This window comes from Diplotaxodon limnothrissa, linkage group LG17, assembly GCF_057381915.1.
Source record: "Diplotaxodon limnothrissa isolate DT_005_m linkage group LG17, D_limnothrissa_male_GT1.1, whole genome shotgun sequence".
In the NCBI taxonomy this organism is placed as follows: Eukaryota; Metazoa; Chordata; class Actinopteri; order Cichliformes; family Cichlidae; genus Diplotaxodon; species Diplotaxodon limnothrissa.
Genome location: NC_140612.1, coordinates 17,161,513 through 17,181,237, shown reverse-complemented (window position 1 = coordinate 17,181,237; position 19,725 = coordinate 17,161,513). Strand labels below are relative to the sequence as shown.

General features: G+C 37.5%; 1 protein-coding gene across 1 annotated transcript in view; it reads right to left on the bottom strand.

Annotated features, from left to right (window-relative positions):
- Positions 1-5,937: 5,937 nt before the first annotated feature.
- Positions 5,938-19,725, bottom strand: part of LOC146614813 (ephrin-A2-like) — a 55,342-nt gene continuing 41,554 nt past the window's right edge. Inside the window, exons 2-4 of the mRNA XM_085375653.1 lie at positions 10,350-10,642; positions 7,593-7,658; positions 5,938-6,062 (exon numbers count right to left, since the gene is read on the bottom strand). Of these exons, the coding sequence (XP_085231779.1) occupies positions 5,938-6,062; positions 7,593-7,658; positions 10,350-10,642 (484 nt within the window). The remainder of the gene's footprint in view (positions 6,063-7,592; positions 7,659-10,349; positions 10,643-19,725) is intronic.

The window sequence follows — 19,725 nt, the reverse complement described above, 5'->3', positions numbered from 1 at the left end:
TAGGTCCTATTGATCTCACTATTCAAACTTTGTTGCTGAAAAACATACTTTAAAGGCTTTTGTGGGATAATCATCTACTTGTACAATATCTCGTGCAACTTTATGCAAAATATATTATACAAGACAAGAAAAAACAAAAATATAACGTACATAAGTATTTGGTGAATACTTTGTTGAATCACTTTTGGCAGCAATTACAGCCTCAGATTTTTTTTTTAGTATGATGCTCCAAGCTTGACATACCTACTTACAATTTCTCCCATTCTTCTTTGCTGAATCTTTCAAGCTTCATCAGGTTGGATGTGGAGAACTGGTGAACAGCCATTTTCACATCCTTTCAGATATTCAGTCAGCTTCAAGTCTAGCCTCTGGTTCAGGACATTCACAAATTGGTCCCAAAGCCACTCCCACTCCTTTGTTATCTGGGCTGTGTGCTTAGAGTCTTGATCCTTTAGGTTCAAAGTGCTCTAAAAGGTTATCATCAAAGATTTCCATGTAGATTTCTATATTAATCTTTCCCTTAACCCTAAACTAGGCCTTACAGTTTTCCACCCTGACTCCTGCTGGCAAAAAAAGCATCCTGACAGTATGATGCTGCCACCACCATGCTTCACTGTAGTAATTATACTGACCAGGTGATGAGCAGTTCCAGGTTTACATAAGACATGACACTTTGCATTCAAGCCAAAGATTTCAATCTTTGTTTCATCAGAGCAGAGAATTTTGTTTATCATGCTCTGAGAGTTACCTGGATAGTGCCTTTTGGCAATAATACTGTTCAGATTGGCTGAGCAGCCAGCTCTGGGAAGAGTCCTGGTGACCTTCAATGCTGCAGACGTTTTTCTGTACCCTTCCCTGATCTGTTTGTCAATACAATCCTGTCTCAGAGATCTACAGACAATTCTTTGGACTTCATGGCTTAGCCTGGTTTGTCTATTAGTTCACAGTGGATGTCAGTTTACATTCACTGAAAACTATGGGACTATATACAAGTATGTGTAAATAAACTACCAGTCAAAAGTTTAGACACATCTTCACATTTAATGTTTTTTCTTTATTATCATGTTTATTTACTTTGTAGATTCTCACTGAAGGCATCAAAACTATCAGTGAATACATGAAATTATGTAGTAAACAAAAAAGTGTGAAATAACTCAAAACATGTTTTATATTTTAGATTCTTAAAAATAGCCACTCTTCATGAGGAAGTCACCTGAAATGGTTTTCCAACAGTCTTGAAGGAGTTCACAGAGATGCTGAGCACTTGTTAGCCCCTTTGCCTTCACTCTGCAGTCCATCTTATCACAAACCATCTCAACTGCGTTTAGGTCAGGTGACTGCGGAGGCCAGGCCATCTGGCGCAGCACTCCATCACTCTCCTTCTTGGTCAGAGAGGCCTTACACAGCCTGGAGGTGTGTTTGGGGTCACTGTCATGTTGAAAAATAAATGATGGTCCAACTAAACAAAAACTGGATGGGATGGTATGTCACTGGAGGATGCTGTGGTAGCCATACTGGTTCAGTGTGCCTTCAGTTTTGAATAAATCCTCAACCAGCAAAGCACTCCTACACCACCACACCTCCTCCTCCATGCTTCATGGTGGGAACCATGCATGTAGAGACCATCAGTTCACCTTTTCTGCATTGCACAAAGATTGAGATGTTTGGTTCCACCCTCCCTAATTTGGACTCATCAGACCAAAGCAGAGATTTCCACTGGTCTAATGTCCATTCCTTGTATTGGCCCAAACAACTCTCTTTTGCTTGGTGCTTTTCCTTAGTAGTGGCTTTCTAGCAGCTATTTGACCATAAAGGGCAAATAGCAGATTCATGCAGTCTCCTCTGAACAGTTGATGTAGAGATGTGTCTGGTACTCGAACTCTGTGTGGCATTTATCTGGGCTCTAATCTGAGGTGCTGTTAACTTGTGATTTTTGAAGCTGGTGACTTGGATATATTTATCCTCAGCAGCAGAGGTGACTCTTTGTCTTCCTTTCCAGTTTCATCATAGTGCTTGATGGTTTTTGTGACTGCACTTGGGAACACATTCAAAATTTTCCAGACTGACGGACTGTCAGTTCTTAAAGTAATGATGAACTGTTGTTTCTCTTTACTAGTCCTTGCCATATGAATTCTAACAGTTGTCAAATTAGGGCTGTCAGCTCTGTGCCAACCTGACTTCTGCACAGCACAACTGATGGTCCATTTCATTTCAACCATTTCAGGTTATCGCAGCCCTGTCAGCAAAGCAAATGGTAGCTACTTTCAGAATTCTAAAACATAAGATATGTATAAAGTTATTTATCCTTTTTTCGTTGCTGCATAATTCCATATAGCTTGACTCATATAATAGATGTCTTCAGTATGTGTTTGCAAAAATAAAGAAAAACCATTAAATGACAAGGTGTGTCCAAACTTTTGACTGGTAGTGTATATATGTCTTTAATAAATTTGTTGTAATATATTGTAAGGTAAAGACCCTAGAACACAGGTGTCGAACTCCAGGCCTCGAGGGCCGGTGTCCTGCATGTTTTAGATGTGTCCTTGATCCAACACAGCTGATTTAAATGGCTAAATTATCACCTCAACATGTCTTGAAGTTCTCCAGAAGCCTGTTAATGAACTAATAATTTGATTCAGGTGTGTTGAAACGGGGTGATATCTAAAACCTGTGGGACACCGGCCCTCGAGGCCTGGAGTTCGACACCCCTGCCCTAGAATAACAATAACCAACCCCAGAATAAACCCAACAATCAGTCAACCGCCTATGAGCAAGCACCTGGGAACTACAAATAAGCCCACAGTCTGAGAGTGAAGTGCTCTGCTGGGGTGATATAGTCCTGTAAAGCTCTTTAAAATAAAATGGGGACTAATTATACAAGACCTTGTATGTGATGAGAAGGATTTTAAATTTGATTCTGGATTTAACAGGGAGCCAATGAAGAGCAGCCAGTATGGGCGAAATACCCTCTCTGTCTAGTCCCTGTCAGTACTCTTGCTGTAGCATTTTGGATCAACTAAAAGCTCCTCAGGGAGTTTTTAGGAAATGCTGATAATTACAGTAGTCCAGCACAGAAGTGATAAACGTGACTTTCAGCATCACTCTGAGAAAGGATGTTTCTAATTTTAGATATGTACCACTAGTCTAGTAATTTCTTGAGCATTTTATTTTGGAAATGTTCCATACTGTACCTGCAGTTGTACATTTTAACACAGAAATTAAAATGTGTAAATCTGTTACATAATATGTTTAATTTTGTTACCAACAAGTGCAGAAACCAACAGCTGCCTAGAACAGTAGAAAAAATACAATAACATTTTGGTTGAATTTAAGGTAACTTATTTTGCTCATATACGTTCCTGAAAATGAGTCCCTATCTAACGTTACTTCACAGTAAGTTTTCATAATAAATGTACACTTTTCTTGAAAGATAAAGTTATGGCAGAAAGCTGCCCCTCCCTATATCTAGCTTTTGCAAGACTGCTCTTCTACTTTAAAGGGATTCTGTCTTCCCTGCTGTCACATGGTGCTGCTCGCAGGGAAGGTAAAATTGCGTACTGTCCCAACAAAAAAAAATGTAATTGCATTAAATATAACAAGCCAATACTTCACAGTGTAGTTATCACCACTTAAACAATTTCTTTTACAGTTTGTAGTTAGTAATTGTCTGGGTCATTGTTGCAAATACACTAATAATTTACAGCTAAGTTAATAGCTTGGTTTTTGGGAGTTTACTGGGAAAATAAGGGGCCTGTCTGTAACCAATACCATGACTTTAATTACAGATGAAAGTATTCATTTAAATAATAAGAAAGTTACCTATATTGCCAAGATTTTTATCCAGTGTCTTGTCTAAAATCCTTCAATTATCAACTTTAGCTTGAAACCACTTGCACAGCAAGATATTAAGATATTTAGTGCCAGGAACTTTATTCTTTTGATCTCTACACATGGTTTTCAGTGGAAGAAACCTTGCAACACAAATGACTTCTTCAGTCTGCGCTAACTGTAGGCTTCCCCAACCTTTAAACAGTGCAGTTACATGACAAAAACAAGTACCACCATTAATATGAGAACTGCCATTACCACTGATCAAAGCAGACGAGTACTATCACAGAGCTGGGAAATTGCTGCAATCACAGCGTTTTAACATGGTGAAAGACATACTCTTATGCCCCCTCCTTGGTTCAGCAATGGTTGTTTCGTTTTTGGTGTATTATGTTTTAGAGTTTGATTTCACAATGGTGAAAATAAATAAATAAATAAATAAGAAGAAAAGCTGTCCAATCCTAACAAACACCAGTTCATCAGTGGTTTTTGTTTGGTCAGCATGTTGCCAGCTTTGACAAATGCTCCACTGGGACAATCAATTCAGTTATATTTTATTCCATAGCACCAAATCACAAAAAACAAATCTATGCAGGGTCTCTTTGTTATGATGTTCTTCAGCTTCCCTGGCCACTGTGTGTATGGGAAAATGTTTGCTCTGTTGTACTGTCCTGATGACACCCACATTGTGGTCATGCGGATAAACAAAGTCAAACTTGTACTACTGATCGGTATGCATGGGTATGGATTAGTAATTTCACAGTCTGACAATGATTGCCTGTAACGTTTTTATATCTAGACTGATGAACTTGATGTGTTTGTCCACCAGATTGTCATTTATATCTGGACCAAAGGCTCAGCGGTGTTCCAAGATAGGATATCAGAGCTCTTCTCCATTTCATTCATATAAAAGTTAGGCACAATAGGCAAAAACCCAGGAACCGATAGCTTCTAGATGAGAACAGCATGAATAGTCACAGATGAGACAGCAGAAGTCTGAGCTACTTGCTGCATGGTGGAAACGGACAGATGTATGCTAAATTCACACCAAGCACTTTGACTAGTGGGTGATGAATGTATCTGACAGACAACTCTCTCAAGCAGGGAAAGCCATTCTTAAGAAAGAGTTGAGCTTTCACGGCAAGACAAATCCAGCTAGTGTAACTAATAACAGGGATAAAATATGCATCGTGAAACAATTTTTGTGGTTGGCAACTTCAGATGAAAGTTGCAGCCTGCCTCAGAAATGCAAAGCCCCCAACATCCAATACAAGCATGAAGAAGAGGAAGACACACGTGTTATTCTGTAAAGATAGAATCACCATTGTGGCAACAAGGGTAGGTGCACAGTTTCATTGAACTAGACAGACTAGGATAAGCACATCCTGGACAAAGAGGAAGACTTGAGCAGGTAGTCAAGGACATTGAAAAGTGAAAAGTGAGCGACCATTGCTCAACTGAGGAAGAGACCTAAGAGCACATCTTTCACCATCTTGTATTGCTCTCTTTGCAGCCTTTTCCTAGCTAGCTGTGATTGATACTTATGCCACTGATCAATGGTTGATTGTGAAACTGAGGTCATGGCTCATTGTAAGGCAATATTGCTAGTTTTGGTCATTATGACCTTGTATTTACTTGGACTATTGACCATGCACCAGGACAAGATCTCTAGTGTCTTAAGCAGGATATAAATCTCAGTCAATGTCTAAAACTCAGGAAGCGGCTGTTGGATGTAAATACAATAAATCATCCTCACAGTTTTTAAAAATAAAGCATTATGCACCAATATTCAGAGATGGAACCTGGAAATGTTAACATGAGATCCTTTAATGTCTTGACTTGTGGATCTGTAACACAATTTTATATGACAGCTTGACAGAAACATTAAAAGAAGAGCAGGGATGATCCCAGAAATTCCACACAGAGTTGATATGCAGCCTCAAGCTCCCCCCACCACTGTTCTTGCCTCCTCTGATTGTTCGAGCCTTTGAGTATTATTGAGGTAAAGGCCAAAGTTCAGTAAGAGGAAGCTACATTAGTTTCCTTCATCAAGTTTTCTTCAGAGTGGTAGCGGCGATGGGGCGGTGCTTGGTCTGACTCAGAAAGCTGCTATGAATAGGAGATGAGGAGTATGAGAAGGAGGGTGAGCAACATGGCAGACGGCAAAGCAAGGCTGCAGCCACCAGTGGTATCGTCAGTCAGGAAGGGCTCCGCAGAGTCGTACACTGAATCATCTGAAAATGAGTTAACATCAGAACAACATTAATTAATATGAGCTGCAAGTAAACATATCACAAAATGTTTTAATTTATTCACAGACCTCCATCCATCCAATTTTTGTACATCAGGGTGGGGACGGGGCCTGTCCAGTCTAGCTGTTGTACAATTACTCTTTCAATTATTTTTAGATAAAAGAAATGTTAGAGATTAGCCTATAATTAGCTTAGAGAAGCTAGGTGAAGTGATAGCTTTTTAAGTAAGGGGTTAATTACTGGCACATTAAAGGCCTGTTGTGTTCAGCCCATTGATAGCAAAAGACTGATTATATTTAAGATCAAAGCCTTAATTAGGGCGTCTTTGAGTGGTTTTGTAGGACTGGAGTGTAATAGACACACTGATTGTTTGGATAAAGTAAATACTGAAAAAAATAAATCAGTAGTTTTGAAAGTTACTGTATATAATAATATATATATGAGATGGCCCTGATTTTTTTTTCTCTAATAATTACATTTTTTGTGAAGAAATTCATAAAGTCATTACTAGTTCAGATCAAAGGAATGTTTGGCTCATCAGAGCTCTCACTTTGAAGAGAAACCTGGGGCTCTTATTTGTTTTCCACTGATGAATGGTAAGATGCTGTAGTTTTATGGAGGGCATTTTCAAAAACAGAGAAATTAACGCTTTTTCCAAATCAAGATTTTCCTAATTAGTGAGATGGCCTTTCCTCTCCACCTTACAGATTATTTGCTTTAAGATGCACATTTGAGTTATACCAGGTAGTTAAGCACTTCCTTGTTTGGTTTCGGCTCTATATGCCTTGGTGTTGGTAGAGTATCACTTTCTGTTCCTGTTACAAGGCACAGTGCTGTTTTTGTGTAGCTTATCTGTGTAGCCAATTTGATTAAAAATTTATACATAAGGTCTTATTTCATAGTGTAATCTTCATATGCAATATCCAAAGTGCTCACTCACTCACTATTGATTCACTCACTAATTATATTGACAGTATTTACTCCCTGTGCCTCTTCACCTGTCCCTCCTGCACTTCCCTGCTCATTGTGTCAGATATTTCGTTACTTCTCTGACAACGATACTTAGTGACAACGATACTTGTAATAAATGTAGTCTGTTTGCAGCTCTGGAGGCCAGGATCAATAAGTTGGAGAGCAGGCTTTGCACCCTTGAAAAACCCGTAGCTAGCCAGGCCCCTGTAGCTGGTCCAGTCCGACGTAGCGTAGTCCCTGTTACGACCCCTACCCCCCACAATTTCAGAATTTAAAGCACTTTAAACTGTTTCACATCTTGAGCTTTAGAGGAAAGAATAGCAGCTTAGTGAGCTTGTGTACATGTTGCATTTTAAATATGAAACTTGAGTTCGGTTAATATTCCACTGAGTTCAAGTAGTACTTCAGTAATATTTTCTAATAACTCAATGGTGTGTTGTGATTGTAATCGAGAAATCTCTTTACTTTCATAGTCAAATCAGGGAGAAGAGGTGTAAAATTATACAACAATATGAAATAGAAAAAAGGAAAGAAACTTACTTGTTGGCTTGACGTAGATTTTTAGCTTCAGACAAGGCTTCCTACCCAAGTTTGGATGCGGTGATGCTACAAAGGAAACAAAGGCCATAGAAAATCATGGAGAATTTATGGTCATGAGGTAAACTACAAACATTTTACCCCAGATTTGGTTAGTAAGAAGACTGCTCCAAATCCCCCAGGGGCTTCTCCAGTCATAGGTCATGAAAACGTTTTTGGTCAATCTCGTTGGCATGTGCAGATTCTAAATACTTTTGATATTTTAACTTTGAAGTACTTGTTTCCAAAGGAAACTGCTTTGTTTAGATGTTTATTTGCAAACCTCTCATGCTGAATTCTCCAGTGACAATAGAGAAAAGGTTTTCTTAAGATGACCTTTCCATGATATTCTGGTTACAAGTGTTGCAGCACTGGAGAGCAGAGCACCACCATTCCAGAGTATATTAATTCCTTTTTAAAGCTTTTCTGTTGTCATTCTGGGTTTTATTTGGCTTTTGAGCAATCCCACAAGCAGAAGCAATACATCACAAAAATTGTTCTAAGATTGTTGAACTATTTTCAAAGTGCTTGTGTGGATTATTTATTTGCATTGTTGTAACCCTGCCCAGTAGTGGAAATTGTATCCGCTGAGTTTTCCTAATGTTGAATATGGAGGCGTCATAGAGCTAATGGTGTGTGTGTGGTGTAGTGTGACAACAACCTTTCCATGGAGGGATTTTGCTTTTTTCAATCTGAAAACTAAACTTTTTTTTACTGGTATGTCGGCTGGTTATCGAGCAACATGAAACATACGTAAGGCTCAGTTAGCTAATGTTAGCTAACATCAAATGATGTCATAATCAAATTATTTATAATCAAATATAATGTCAGTTAAGATTGTTTGTATAGTTTCAAACCTAAATTAACAGACCATTACAAACTTTCACCAATGTCTGTAGTAAGTGGTAGTGCAATTACACAAGGTAAAGCAACATGTGGGAAAAAACTAGCTTGTTGACATTGGTCTGCTGCCACAACATAAAGGCAATTTATTTTTAGGTAAGGTCATATGTTTAGGATATTTACTCCGCTATAGATTTAGTTTTATTCTTTTCTAAAAAAAAAAAAAAAAAAAAAAAAAAAAAGTATTTTTATTACTATTAGTGTGGCTGCACTGTTGGAAGTGTGTCAGCAGTAACATTACTAGCATGTTGCCTCAGCCACTACAAAGTAGAGGTGGGCAGATCAATCCAAACATTGATAGTATCGACACCAACACTGGCAATTAAGAATAACCCCACTGTATCTCTAGACTATCTCTGAGACCTCCATCTTATCCAGCTAAAGGAAATGTTGGCCTAGATTGTTACATGTTCCTGAGCTCTTGTTTAATGAAGAGCTAAAGGTGTTTATTTCACACCTCAAACATTTAGTAAATAATTAAGCAAATAAAAGTAATCTGCAATAAATTACAGGTAGTAATAAAATAAACTACTCTTTTATGCTACGTCCACACCTACACGGGTATTTTTGAAAACGCAGCTGTTTCGTCCACACGTAAACGGCATTTCGAATCACCGAAAACGGAGATTTCTTAAAACTCCTTTTTTGCGTTTATGTGTGGACGAGGAACACAGAGTTCGTCACGCAACGTCAAAGGTATGTGCCTTTTTTTCACATTACGCTGTGCGCTACGTTATTGTTTACATGAGATGAATTGCAGAATGGCAGATAGAGACAAAATACTGTTAATATGACTGTCTTCAGGTTTTACACCTTACATATACACACGCAGTTACTGTCCCTCTATTTAGAAAGGCAGAGGCGTCACGGTGTGATTATTTTGCGTGTAGTTGTTTTTTTCCTGTGTAATAATTTTCAACATTGCAATCAAATCAAAAAATGCCTCTCTGTGCAAAATAGGTTCAAAAACATGAAAAACTGTGGGATACTGTTTGTCTGTGATTTAGACAGGGGGAACAAATTGTGGCAGGATGAGCCTGATGTTATTTGTATCCTGCTGTAACTTTACTGTATAAAGAGCTAACATCTCCAAAATGTCAGGAGTAGTTAGTCATTACAACAAGTGTTTGTGAACTAAAGATCAAGAATGTGGGATACGGTTGTCCCGTGATTTGGAGAGCCCAGCGTGTGCTCCTGACGAAGGGAAAACCAGTTCTGATGAGGAGACCTACCTCGGCACTTGTGCAGGTGAAGCCAAAGGGCAGACATGCTTCACCATATTTTCTAGTCTTTGGCTTAGAATGAAGTTGGTTTGCAAACATATTCAGCGATGCTTCATCTGCTGCTTTGCGTTTGTGTGGGCGCCCCGTGCTAGCAGTGTCCAAGCCTTTTTTTTTTCCTTCCCCTTTTCATACCTCGCCCCCCCTGCAATGGCTCTGTGCCCCCCCTAGGGGGCGGGCCCCACACTTTGGGAAGCTCTGATTTACTCAGTGTAGCAACCAGTCTGTTACATGACTAAGACTGGATGTATGATTCTTTGTGTGACAGGAAGGAAAATCTGTGTCTACATTAATATTTTTGAGAGTTGCCTTTTTCCCCCAAAGCTAACAGCTGATTCTTCCTGTCACTGATAGTAAATCATTCCAGCTGATCTGACCAGAAAAATAATAATTCAGACTCCAAAATAGTTTCAAATTGGCAACTTCAAGCAGGAATCAATCTAGCTTGCACAGCGAGCCTGACCCTAATAACACGGTAAGTAGTAATATTCAGTTTAGCAATATAAAACAGACAGTATGTACACTGCTATGTACTCACAGATATAGTAGTACTCATGTCCTGGCCTGAACTCGAAGCCCAGGCTAAAGGGTGTAAAGAGCTGAAACTTCTCAGAGAACTTGAGTGGCCCATTGGGGCTCTGTGGTCTGTTACATTCCCAGCGTTTAAAACCTTTTCTGTGGTGGTCGCAGGACATGTATCCGTCATAGTTCACCATGTACAACACATAATGCTCCATGTGCACGGCTGACTCCGCCGCCTCGTAGTGAGGACAGTAGATATCCAGGTAGTCATTGATTGCCACCTCCACTGTGTAATCACCCTGAAAAAACCTGAGGAAGAGAATACATTTGGTCATTTCTTTTTTATTTAAGAAGATAAGAACACAGAATCCAGAATACATGTTTATGTGACATGAATAATACGTGACTTACAGAGCTGTAACGGTGAAACTACAACCTGCAAGCCTCATTTAAGCGTTCAGTTAGACAGCAAACTTTATTTGTTTATTTACTGATTTAATCAACTTTTGGAGATTGTTTTGTGGGCTTGCATTTTAAAATCTGAACATTCTTTTAGATGTTCAGTATTAAATAGTTACAAATGTTTGTTCCATACACACATAAAAAAAACATTGAAATGGTTGTCTAAATCAGGCTCAGTAAACTGTGAGTTATAGTTAAGTGATTTTTTTTTGTAAAATTTGCCATAAACAAGTCAACAAACAAAACAGACCACTCTTTTTTAGTCTTTGCGTTTTCGAACTTTAATCTGTAACACAATGGGGACAGTCTGAAGATTTCAAAATCAACATATTTAGGGACAGTATTTTGAATACTCGAAATACTTTTACTGAGGATTTAAAAGTAAAGTTTTAATAACTGTATCAGAACATTTTGTTATTAAACAGTGAGCAAACAAGTTTTTTTAAATTAATAATTAAAAAAAAAAGAAGGTAATATTTCATTTTTAAATTAAATATTTTGTTAAACAAATAACAAACCAATTAATTTGCTAATCATTCACGCTTCATTATTTCAGTATCCAATATAAAAACTTGAAAAAAAAACCCAAAAAACATCCAGGTTTAGGTCCCTATCAGTGTCCTGGGAGACACCCAAGGCACTCTCGAGGAGAAATTATGTTGTTGACTGTATCAAAGAGAGCCTTAGGATTAATTTTTCCTACTGCAAGTAGTTTAGAGAAATACAAGGCTCAATGCATTTTTTGCCATGCCATTAAAGATAGACAAGAGACAAGTGAAGTGTGGAGACCTCAGGGTTTTTTTTGTGGTTTTTCACAGGTGATCAGTTTTATGGCAAATCCACCAAAAACTGTTGTTGGATTCAGTGATGCAAGGAGGAGATTTAATTCTTCCGCCTTGTCTACTCTGTCTACATTATACATGCTCCCCTAGGGCATATGATACGATATGATCATATGATTTTCACTGCTATGCAGATGACACCTAACTTTATCTATCCATGAAGCCAGATTAAAACAGCACCTAGTTAAACTGAATGAATGTCTTAAAGACATAAAGACCTGAATAACCTCTAACTTTCTGCTTTTATATTAAGATAAAACTGAGATTATTGTACTCTGCCCCAAAAATCTTAGAAATGTAGTTTCTAGTCAGATGCTTACCGTGGATAGCATTACCCTGGCCTCCAGTAACACTGTGAGGAATCTTGGAATTGTTTTTGACCAGGATATGTCCTTTATATACACGTATTAAACAAATATGTAAGACTGCTTTCTTGAATTTGTCAACATCTCAAGAATTAGAAACATCCTGTCTTAAAAACTAGCTCATGCATTTATTACTTCTAGGCTGGACTACTGTAGTTCATTACTATCAGGGTGTCCTAAAAACGTCCTGAAAAGCCTTCAGTTGATCTTAGTTTTGCATTTCAGGCTACAGGCTTTTCTTGCTTTTAGTGAATAGGATCTATGCAGACTGAAGGAAAGTCTAGAGACACTGCTTCTTCTTTATCACTAAAAGAAACTAATGATTCAATGTAGAGCTACTGTGCTGCAAAAAAACCCCAAGCCGTCACAAATCACATATTGATGATCACAGATCTTGTATTATTGTGGAGCTTGCAATATAAAGTGCATTGAGGGAACTGTTGCTGTGATTTAGTGCTATATAAAAAAATTGAATTGAACTGAAATGATTCATTACCACAAACACGACTGCTTTTTTAATCTGTTACTTGTATGGTTTATTTAAATGCAGACACACAATGGAGACAGAACAAAAGTAAATAGCAGAATAAGCTGTTTGGCATTGGCAAAGAAGATTTGGCAATTTTTTCAAGGGTGCAATCCACATACTCAACTCTGCTGTTCAACCCCAAAATGCGTTTTCTTTACAAACGTGCCACCATTTAAGGGGAAATAAGTAGACTTTTCAATGGCAAAAATCTCTTACCTAGGGACTACATTTCACAAACCTGTAACACATGGCATTATAATTATTTAAGGCACTTTAGGGGGCCACTTCAGAGTTCAGTGACTTAAGTTGAATCATAGCACTGATTATTCCAATATCACCTGAAAGTAGCAACAAAATGTAATCCTGATTAAATTTGGGAGGCGCATAAAAGCAGCTATTGTTGCAGAGAGGAAGGCAACTTTCCTCTGCCTCACCCTCTTTGTCTTTTCTAACACTATTAGCAAAGTGCAGCTTAACTCATTTAGCTGAAGGATCAGGTGACGCCAACAGCTCACAGAGCAGGAAATTCATTCGCCGAACTGTGCCCCTGCAGCTCTCACATCATCACTTATCTCTCTAATGGAGTAAGGTTCTTGGTCTGTCCCAATGTGATCACTGGGGTCACTACCACAATAATCAGCATTATCTTAAAAGCCACAATGATTAGTGGATTAATTGGTTCGAAAACCAATAGAAAAATCATCAGAAATTATTAGGAAAAAAACATTACAGCAACTTTAAGAATAGTGGGGAAAATGGCTGGTTTTCCTGCCAGATGTCTTTGTAAAGTCAACCTTTACAACTTGATATTTCTAACTCTGACAGTTTTGTTTTATAAGTTCCATAATTACAAAATGAATAAGAGCTGGCAGTCTGAGACTGCTTAACTCTCAAATCAGGATATTTTGTGATGAGAGATGTGATGTGATTTTTTCTCCAAGATGATGATTTTTGAAAAATTACTTCATCTCAATATGCAAGACAAAAGAATATGGAAATTGTCACGTAAATGAATCCAAAACCTTTTATCCCCAGTAATCCCACCAGAATTTAACTAAACAGCAATTCTGTTTGGTTGGATCCCTAATTATTACCAAAGCTGTAAAGATTAATCAGTAGTTCCCAGCAGATCCTAGCATAGATTGCTGTCATTACAGGAAAAGTGTGCAATTGTGAGGAATTGTTGAAATCCTTTTTCTCCTATTTATTAGTTAGGAGCATAGGTTAGAGATTTGTCTCTTTTTTTGCCTTTTATTTTAGGTTAGGTGGGAATAAGGAACACAAGATGTTTGTTTGTTGTTTTGGCACCGGTCAATGCTGAAGCCAATAAACTGCTTCATTGCATCTTTATTTGTTTGGTATTGCTGGCCTCATGTCTGTTTTATATCGAGGTTATGTAATAATGAATTACTATGCAGTAAATATGTGTGTAATGACCATCGGGAAGGTAAAGTAGTCCACCTGGATAGAGAAAGAAACGTCTCTTGTGTCGTGAGGTATTCAACCAGTTTCTTTCCCCAGATGAACTAATTTCAGGTCATAATAAATAATAATGTACTGATGTTTATATAGCAGTTTTCAATTTTTACCGACTAGATAAAGCACTTTAGAGCTATATTTTTTAATTAAAAGTCATTAAACAGTTAGTATGCATGCCCTTGGTTTCTCAGTAAGCTCCGCCCCTTGCACATCACATCAAGTTTCAAAGCACTATGACGGTGTTTGCTTTGCTGTTCTCATGAGAAGTTTTTGTTGAATCTGTGCTGCTAATCGCTCATTGAAGTTAGTGATTACTAAAGTTCATTTCTGTGTTAGCTGGCATTGCTCACTGTCGAGTCACCCACCATATTTCGCTTAGAAGCTTCTATGCATTTTTAAAAGTGTAGTGAAAAGAGAAAAAAAACAACACTCGTTTCTTAATTTAAAAAAAAAAAAAAAAAGGCCAAAAACATAGGAGTAAAAGCAGAAAAGATATCTATCCAAAGAAGTCGCAGATTGCCCCGGAACAACGTCGTCGACCGGTAAAGGACTTTGCAGACGTCCTGGATTCAACCGATAAGCGACTGTCCAGCTTCTACATGAGCATGTCTCTGATCGAGATTCTAAACCGTGAATTCCAATCCCTGAGGGAATCTTTAGAATTCAGCCAGCAGCAGGTGGAAATGTCACTGAAAACACCATGCTACAGACTCGGTCAAGTCTCTAAGTGAGAAAGTCACCCAGCTCAGTTAAGAAAATTAAAAATTAAAAAGACTGCCATCGGTCTTCAGACCCGTAGCATGAGAGATAACCTGGTGTTTTCAGGTATCCCAGAGTCTGCTTGAGAGGACACAGAAGTTACTATAAGACCCACCCGAAACTTCCGGAGGACACCGTGAAGAACATGGGCCTGGTGTCTGGAATCTGCGTCCTTTTGTGGCCAAATTCGGTAACATTTCAGCAGAAGGAGCCGTTGGCGAGTTACAGCAGGGAGCTACAAGGAATGGACTTTAGTGTAAACGACCAGTTTCCCAGAGAGATCATGGAGCGACACAAAGTCCTGTTCCCTTTCATCCCTCCTGCATCGCTTTTGCATGTTTTTCTTTCTTCTCCCTTCTCTCACTGCACCGATCGGCTGTTTTCCTAGTCAGTTACACACAGAGCACCCTTGACCTTTACACGTCTGCACGGCATGATCAGGTACATTTGCACTCAGTGCCAGCACATCCACTACGGCCTCACAGCACACATAGACATGGGGAGACCTCAAGTTTGGGCTAAATTAAGAAATGGACAGGCTCAATACAGCAGGAGCTCAGCACAATTGTCAGTCCGCAAATATAGTTAAACAATACATGAGCGAATGGCGCGTGCCGTTCTCTTCACCCCAACCATAGGCAATATACTTTCTTCTCACATATCCATCACTCTTACTCTGGATTTTTTCCTAGTCAGCAGCTCACTGTTGAGTGACATTTCAGACACTGAGATACACTCGATAGCTGTCAGCGATCATGTGTCTTTAACTTTAGTAAATAAGAAGGTCACTCCGCCAATTAAAAACGGGAAATTTAATAGATCATTACTTAAAAATGAAGATTTTATTAAATATTTTAAAAAAGAGTGAGCTTTATATTTAGACTAATGACCTGCCTGGAACATCAGCATCTGTTCTCTGAGAAGCAGGAAAAGCTGTGATAAGATGTAAAATAATTTAATTCACATCACAGAAGAAGAAAAGAGAAAACAACCATATTCAGGAATTAGAAGAAATAATCAAATCATAGAAGAAGACGATGTGTCCTCCTGGGAACAGGAAATGCTGAACAAAATACATAAAACATAAAATACATAAAATACATAAAACACAACTAGAATGAAATGACATTATCAATACCCCCCCCCCCCCCCCCCCTTCCTCAATCTTAGTAAAATCACTTCAGTTGTAAAATTTTGAACATGGTAACAAATCAGGTCAATATCTAGCCAACCAGTTAAAAATAAAGAAAGAAAAAATGACTTTAGGAGCTGTTAAAGACTTATCTGGGAACGCACTATATGACCCTGAAAGAATAAACATCACCTTCAGGGACTTTTAAAAAACTTTATATTTACTACAGATGAACCCATCTACAGGCAAAATTGATCTTTTTCTTGATAACAGACGAATAAATAAATTATCAGAAAGTAAGAAAGTCATTATTATAGTTGATTAAAATAAATTCTAGAGTCTTACAGTTAATTTACATGTGAAAAAAGTTGCTCATGAAACAAAATTGAAAGCTGCAAACAAATGTCTGAGATTTATTGGCTACTTATATTCATGAAATTAAAAAAGTCTTGAAGTTATTAAATGTTATATATTTAATAACATAATTCTATAAACCAAGCATGCATGTGTTATAGTTTTTCATTTGAGAATCAAATTTTGTGATGTTTTCATGTGATTAAATTGAAGAAAGTGGAAACAGACCCAAAGCAGGTGATGCAGAAAGCGAGTCAGGGTTAAATCACAGATTGAGGCATATTTAGTCATTTTAACTTTCCTGGTATTTTCTTTTATATATATTGCCAAAAATATTCACCCATCCAAATAATTCAGGTGTTCTAATCATTTCTGTGGCCACAGGTGTATAACATCAAGCACCCAGGCGTGCAGACTGCTTCCATAAACATTTATGAAAGAATGGGTTTGAATGGACTGAGTGGTCCTGTGATGGGATGCCACCAGTCATGAAATTTCCTCACTACTAAATATTCCACAGTCAGCTCTTAGTAGAATTATTACATAGTGGATGTGACTGGGAATGACAATAACTTTCTGCAGAATCAATTGCTATAAATCTCCAAACCACAAATATATACAAAACCTGACATGTTGAATTTACCATGAGTAAAATGATTAGAACAATTGTTTTTATTTTTTATAGCTCTGTTTAGCTTCTGGTTTAATTACTTTTTACGAACATATTAATAATCGGAATAATTAATGATCAAAATTTTCAGTAACTTTGACATTAGACAACAGCTTCAAGATTTTCTCCTTTTTATTAATAATATTTCTGAGATCATATTTCAAATCCAAAATATATTAAGAGTTATAGAATTAAAAAAAAAATTTAAGTTTGAAAGCTGACTAGATACACTATTTAGAATAATTTGAAATAAACTATTTGAAATTTTTTTTATTTTAACTGTGATTTTAGCTCAAATAAATCTCTTCCTTTGAGGTTTTAGACATTCAAGTTATTCCCTTAAAAATATGAACGTAAGCTCTCCATTTTCTTTCCAAGTATTGAAAAAATAACATTTAATAATAATAAAAAAGTTTAGACTGTTAATGCAATAATTCATTTCATTATTTCAAATTTTGTTTTTAATTACTTTTATTAATTGCGAGGACTCCTATTAAGTAACAGTCTGTCATGAAGTCCATAAAATTTATTTCATTTTTTCGCTCACTGGAATTAGGGTCGCATAAACGTCAATAATTTATTGCACTTTTATTTGATTAACTTGGACTTTGCGAACACAAACAGATAATTTGGGTAATTCCGAAAAACATTCTCACTGTTTTCACACAAAAAGTAAATGACCACAGCCCCCTGTGCATAAATCGAACCTGAGATCTGATGAGGAGTGACAGTCGTCCAGTTTTCCTTCATCTCTGGGATTTTGGGGAATGATGGTGCTATTGTTGAATGCAGAGTGTGATTGGTGGAGCATGTCAACTGCTGACAGCTGGCACAAAGACAGTGGGTGGGAGGGGTTGTTCAAAGTGGACCATTGCCCAGCCATTTTCTCAACCCCAACTTTTCCAGGTTAGAAACAAAAAATCCTGTCTGGCTGAGCCTGAATGTCAGCTAAATAAAATGAAATCTGAACAATACATTAAATACAACATTTAGAATCTGATATTTTATTAATTTACTTTAATTAGTTTTATTAGTGTATTTATTGCTTTCTGGTTTTAGTAGCTTTTAAAAAGTGCAATTTATTTCATAGTACCCTCACTTTTTCAAGAGTTTTTAAAATAATAACAACTTTATAAGTCTGGTTTTACTCTTTGACCTGTGATTATGTGCGTCTTTGTAGGAAGAAAAAAGGAACTGTTCCATATTTTCTTACTTTTCTCACTATTATCTTACTTTTTCTTGTTTAAATGTTAAATTATATAAATCATCAATTGTCAAAGTATGTGTCAATAAATGGTGTGGGCTTAACAGAAGTACATCTTTTATATAGTTTCAACATCTACAACTTTGCTAATTATAGTTTAAAATAGTAAATAGTAAAATTTAAAAATAACATTTTCTTCTTCAAAAGTCTTTTTATTAGACAAAAGGTTTCAATGCAATGTATACAATAACACAAAATGCTTCAGAATTTTCAAAATTTCAATCTTGTTCCCACCCTGACCCTTAAAACAACAAATAATTGGCAGCCTGCTGCCCAACCAAACCAAAAACAGAAAAAAAACAAAAAACCCCGAAACAAAACAAAACAAACAAACAAACAAACAACAACAGACTCATAAAAGAAAAGAAAGAAAAAATAATAAGAAGGGGGGGGGGGGGGGGTTCCTTGGACTACTCAGTAACAGTAGTTGTGGGCCTTTCAAAGAAGTCCAGAAAGGGGGACCACAGTTTATAAAATTTATTTTTAGACCCACAAACTGTATATCTAATTTTTTCCAAATCCATACAGGACATTATATCTTTTAGCCATAGTGTGTGTGAGGGGGGAGAAGAGTCTTTCCACTTCAGCAATATAGCTCGCCTGGCCAGCAGTAATGAAAAGTTTAATGTTCTGAGTCTGGAGTTGGACAGATTCAAATTCTGGACCGCACCAAACAGCACAGAGTGGCTCTGGTTCAATTTGATGCTGCAGGACATCAGACAGCGTATGGAATATAATGAAATAAATATTTTGTCGTTTCCTTAATCTGTGTGTGTGTGTGTGTGTGTGTGTGTGTGTGTGTGTGTGTGTGTGTGTGTGTGTGTGTGTGTGTCTTTACTTTACAACAAGACAAACAAAACAACAAAACAACAAAAAAGGTGTAAAAACATTATGTGCCAATTTTTATCATAACCTTTTTTTTTTACATTTATTCTTTAACAATATTGATCCTGAAACCTTTTATTGATTATTATCATTATCTTTCTGGAAGACAGGTACAAAATCTGTACCTTAGCAAAATTACAATTACTCTTTCAGATTGTTTTTGATCTGTTTCACTTTTGGGCTGCAAATAAGGTTAATTTTATTTGTACTATTGACTTGGCTCATATCAGATATTTAATATTTATTTAAACTGCCACACTTTTTTCGTTTTTTTTTTTTTTTTTGTCTCGGCCTGTGGATTGTCTTGATTTCAAAGGGCTGTAACGCCAGAAAACACTGGGTGATCTGGGCTTGGCATCTTTCATGCGGTCGAGCCACTGCAGTGGGGCATGATCTGAGCAGAGGGTGAACGAGTGTTTCAGGAGGTAATAGTGAAGGGAGTCGACCGCCCACCGGATTGCCAGGCATTCTTTCTCCACTGTGCTCTATTTGCTCTATCGCTCCGTCAGTTTCCAGCTAATGTACAGGATAGGGTGATCGACCCCCCCTTACCTGCCAGGAAAAAACGGCCCCCAGCCCTCTGTTCGAGGCAGGATAAAAGGGAGGGAAAAGTTAAGAGTGTGGAGCAGCAGCTCCCAGCAGAGGGCCTTT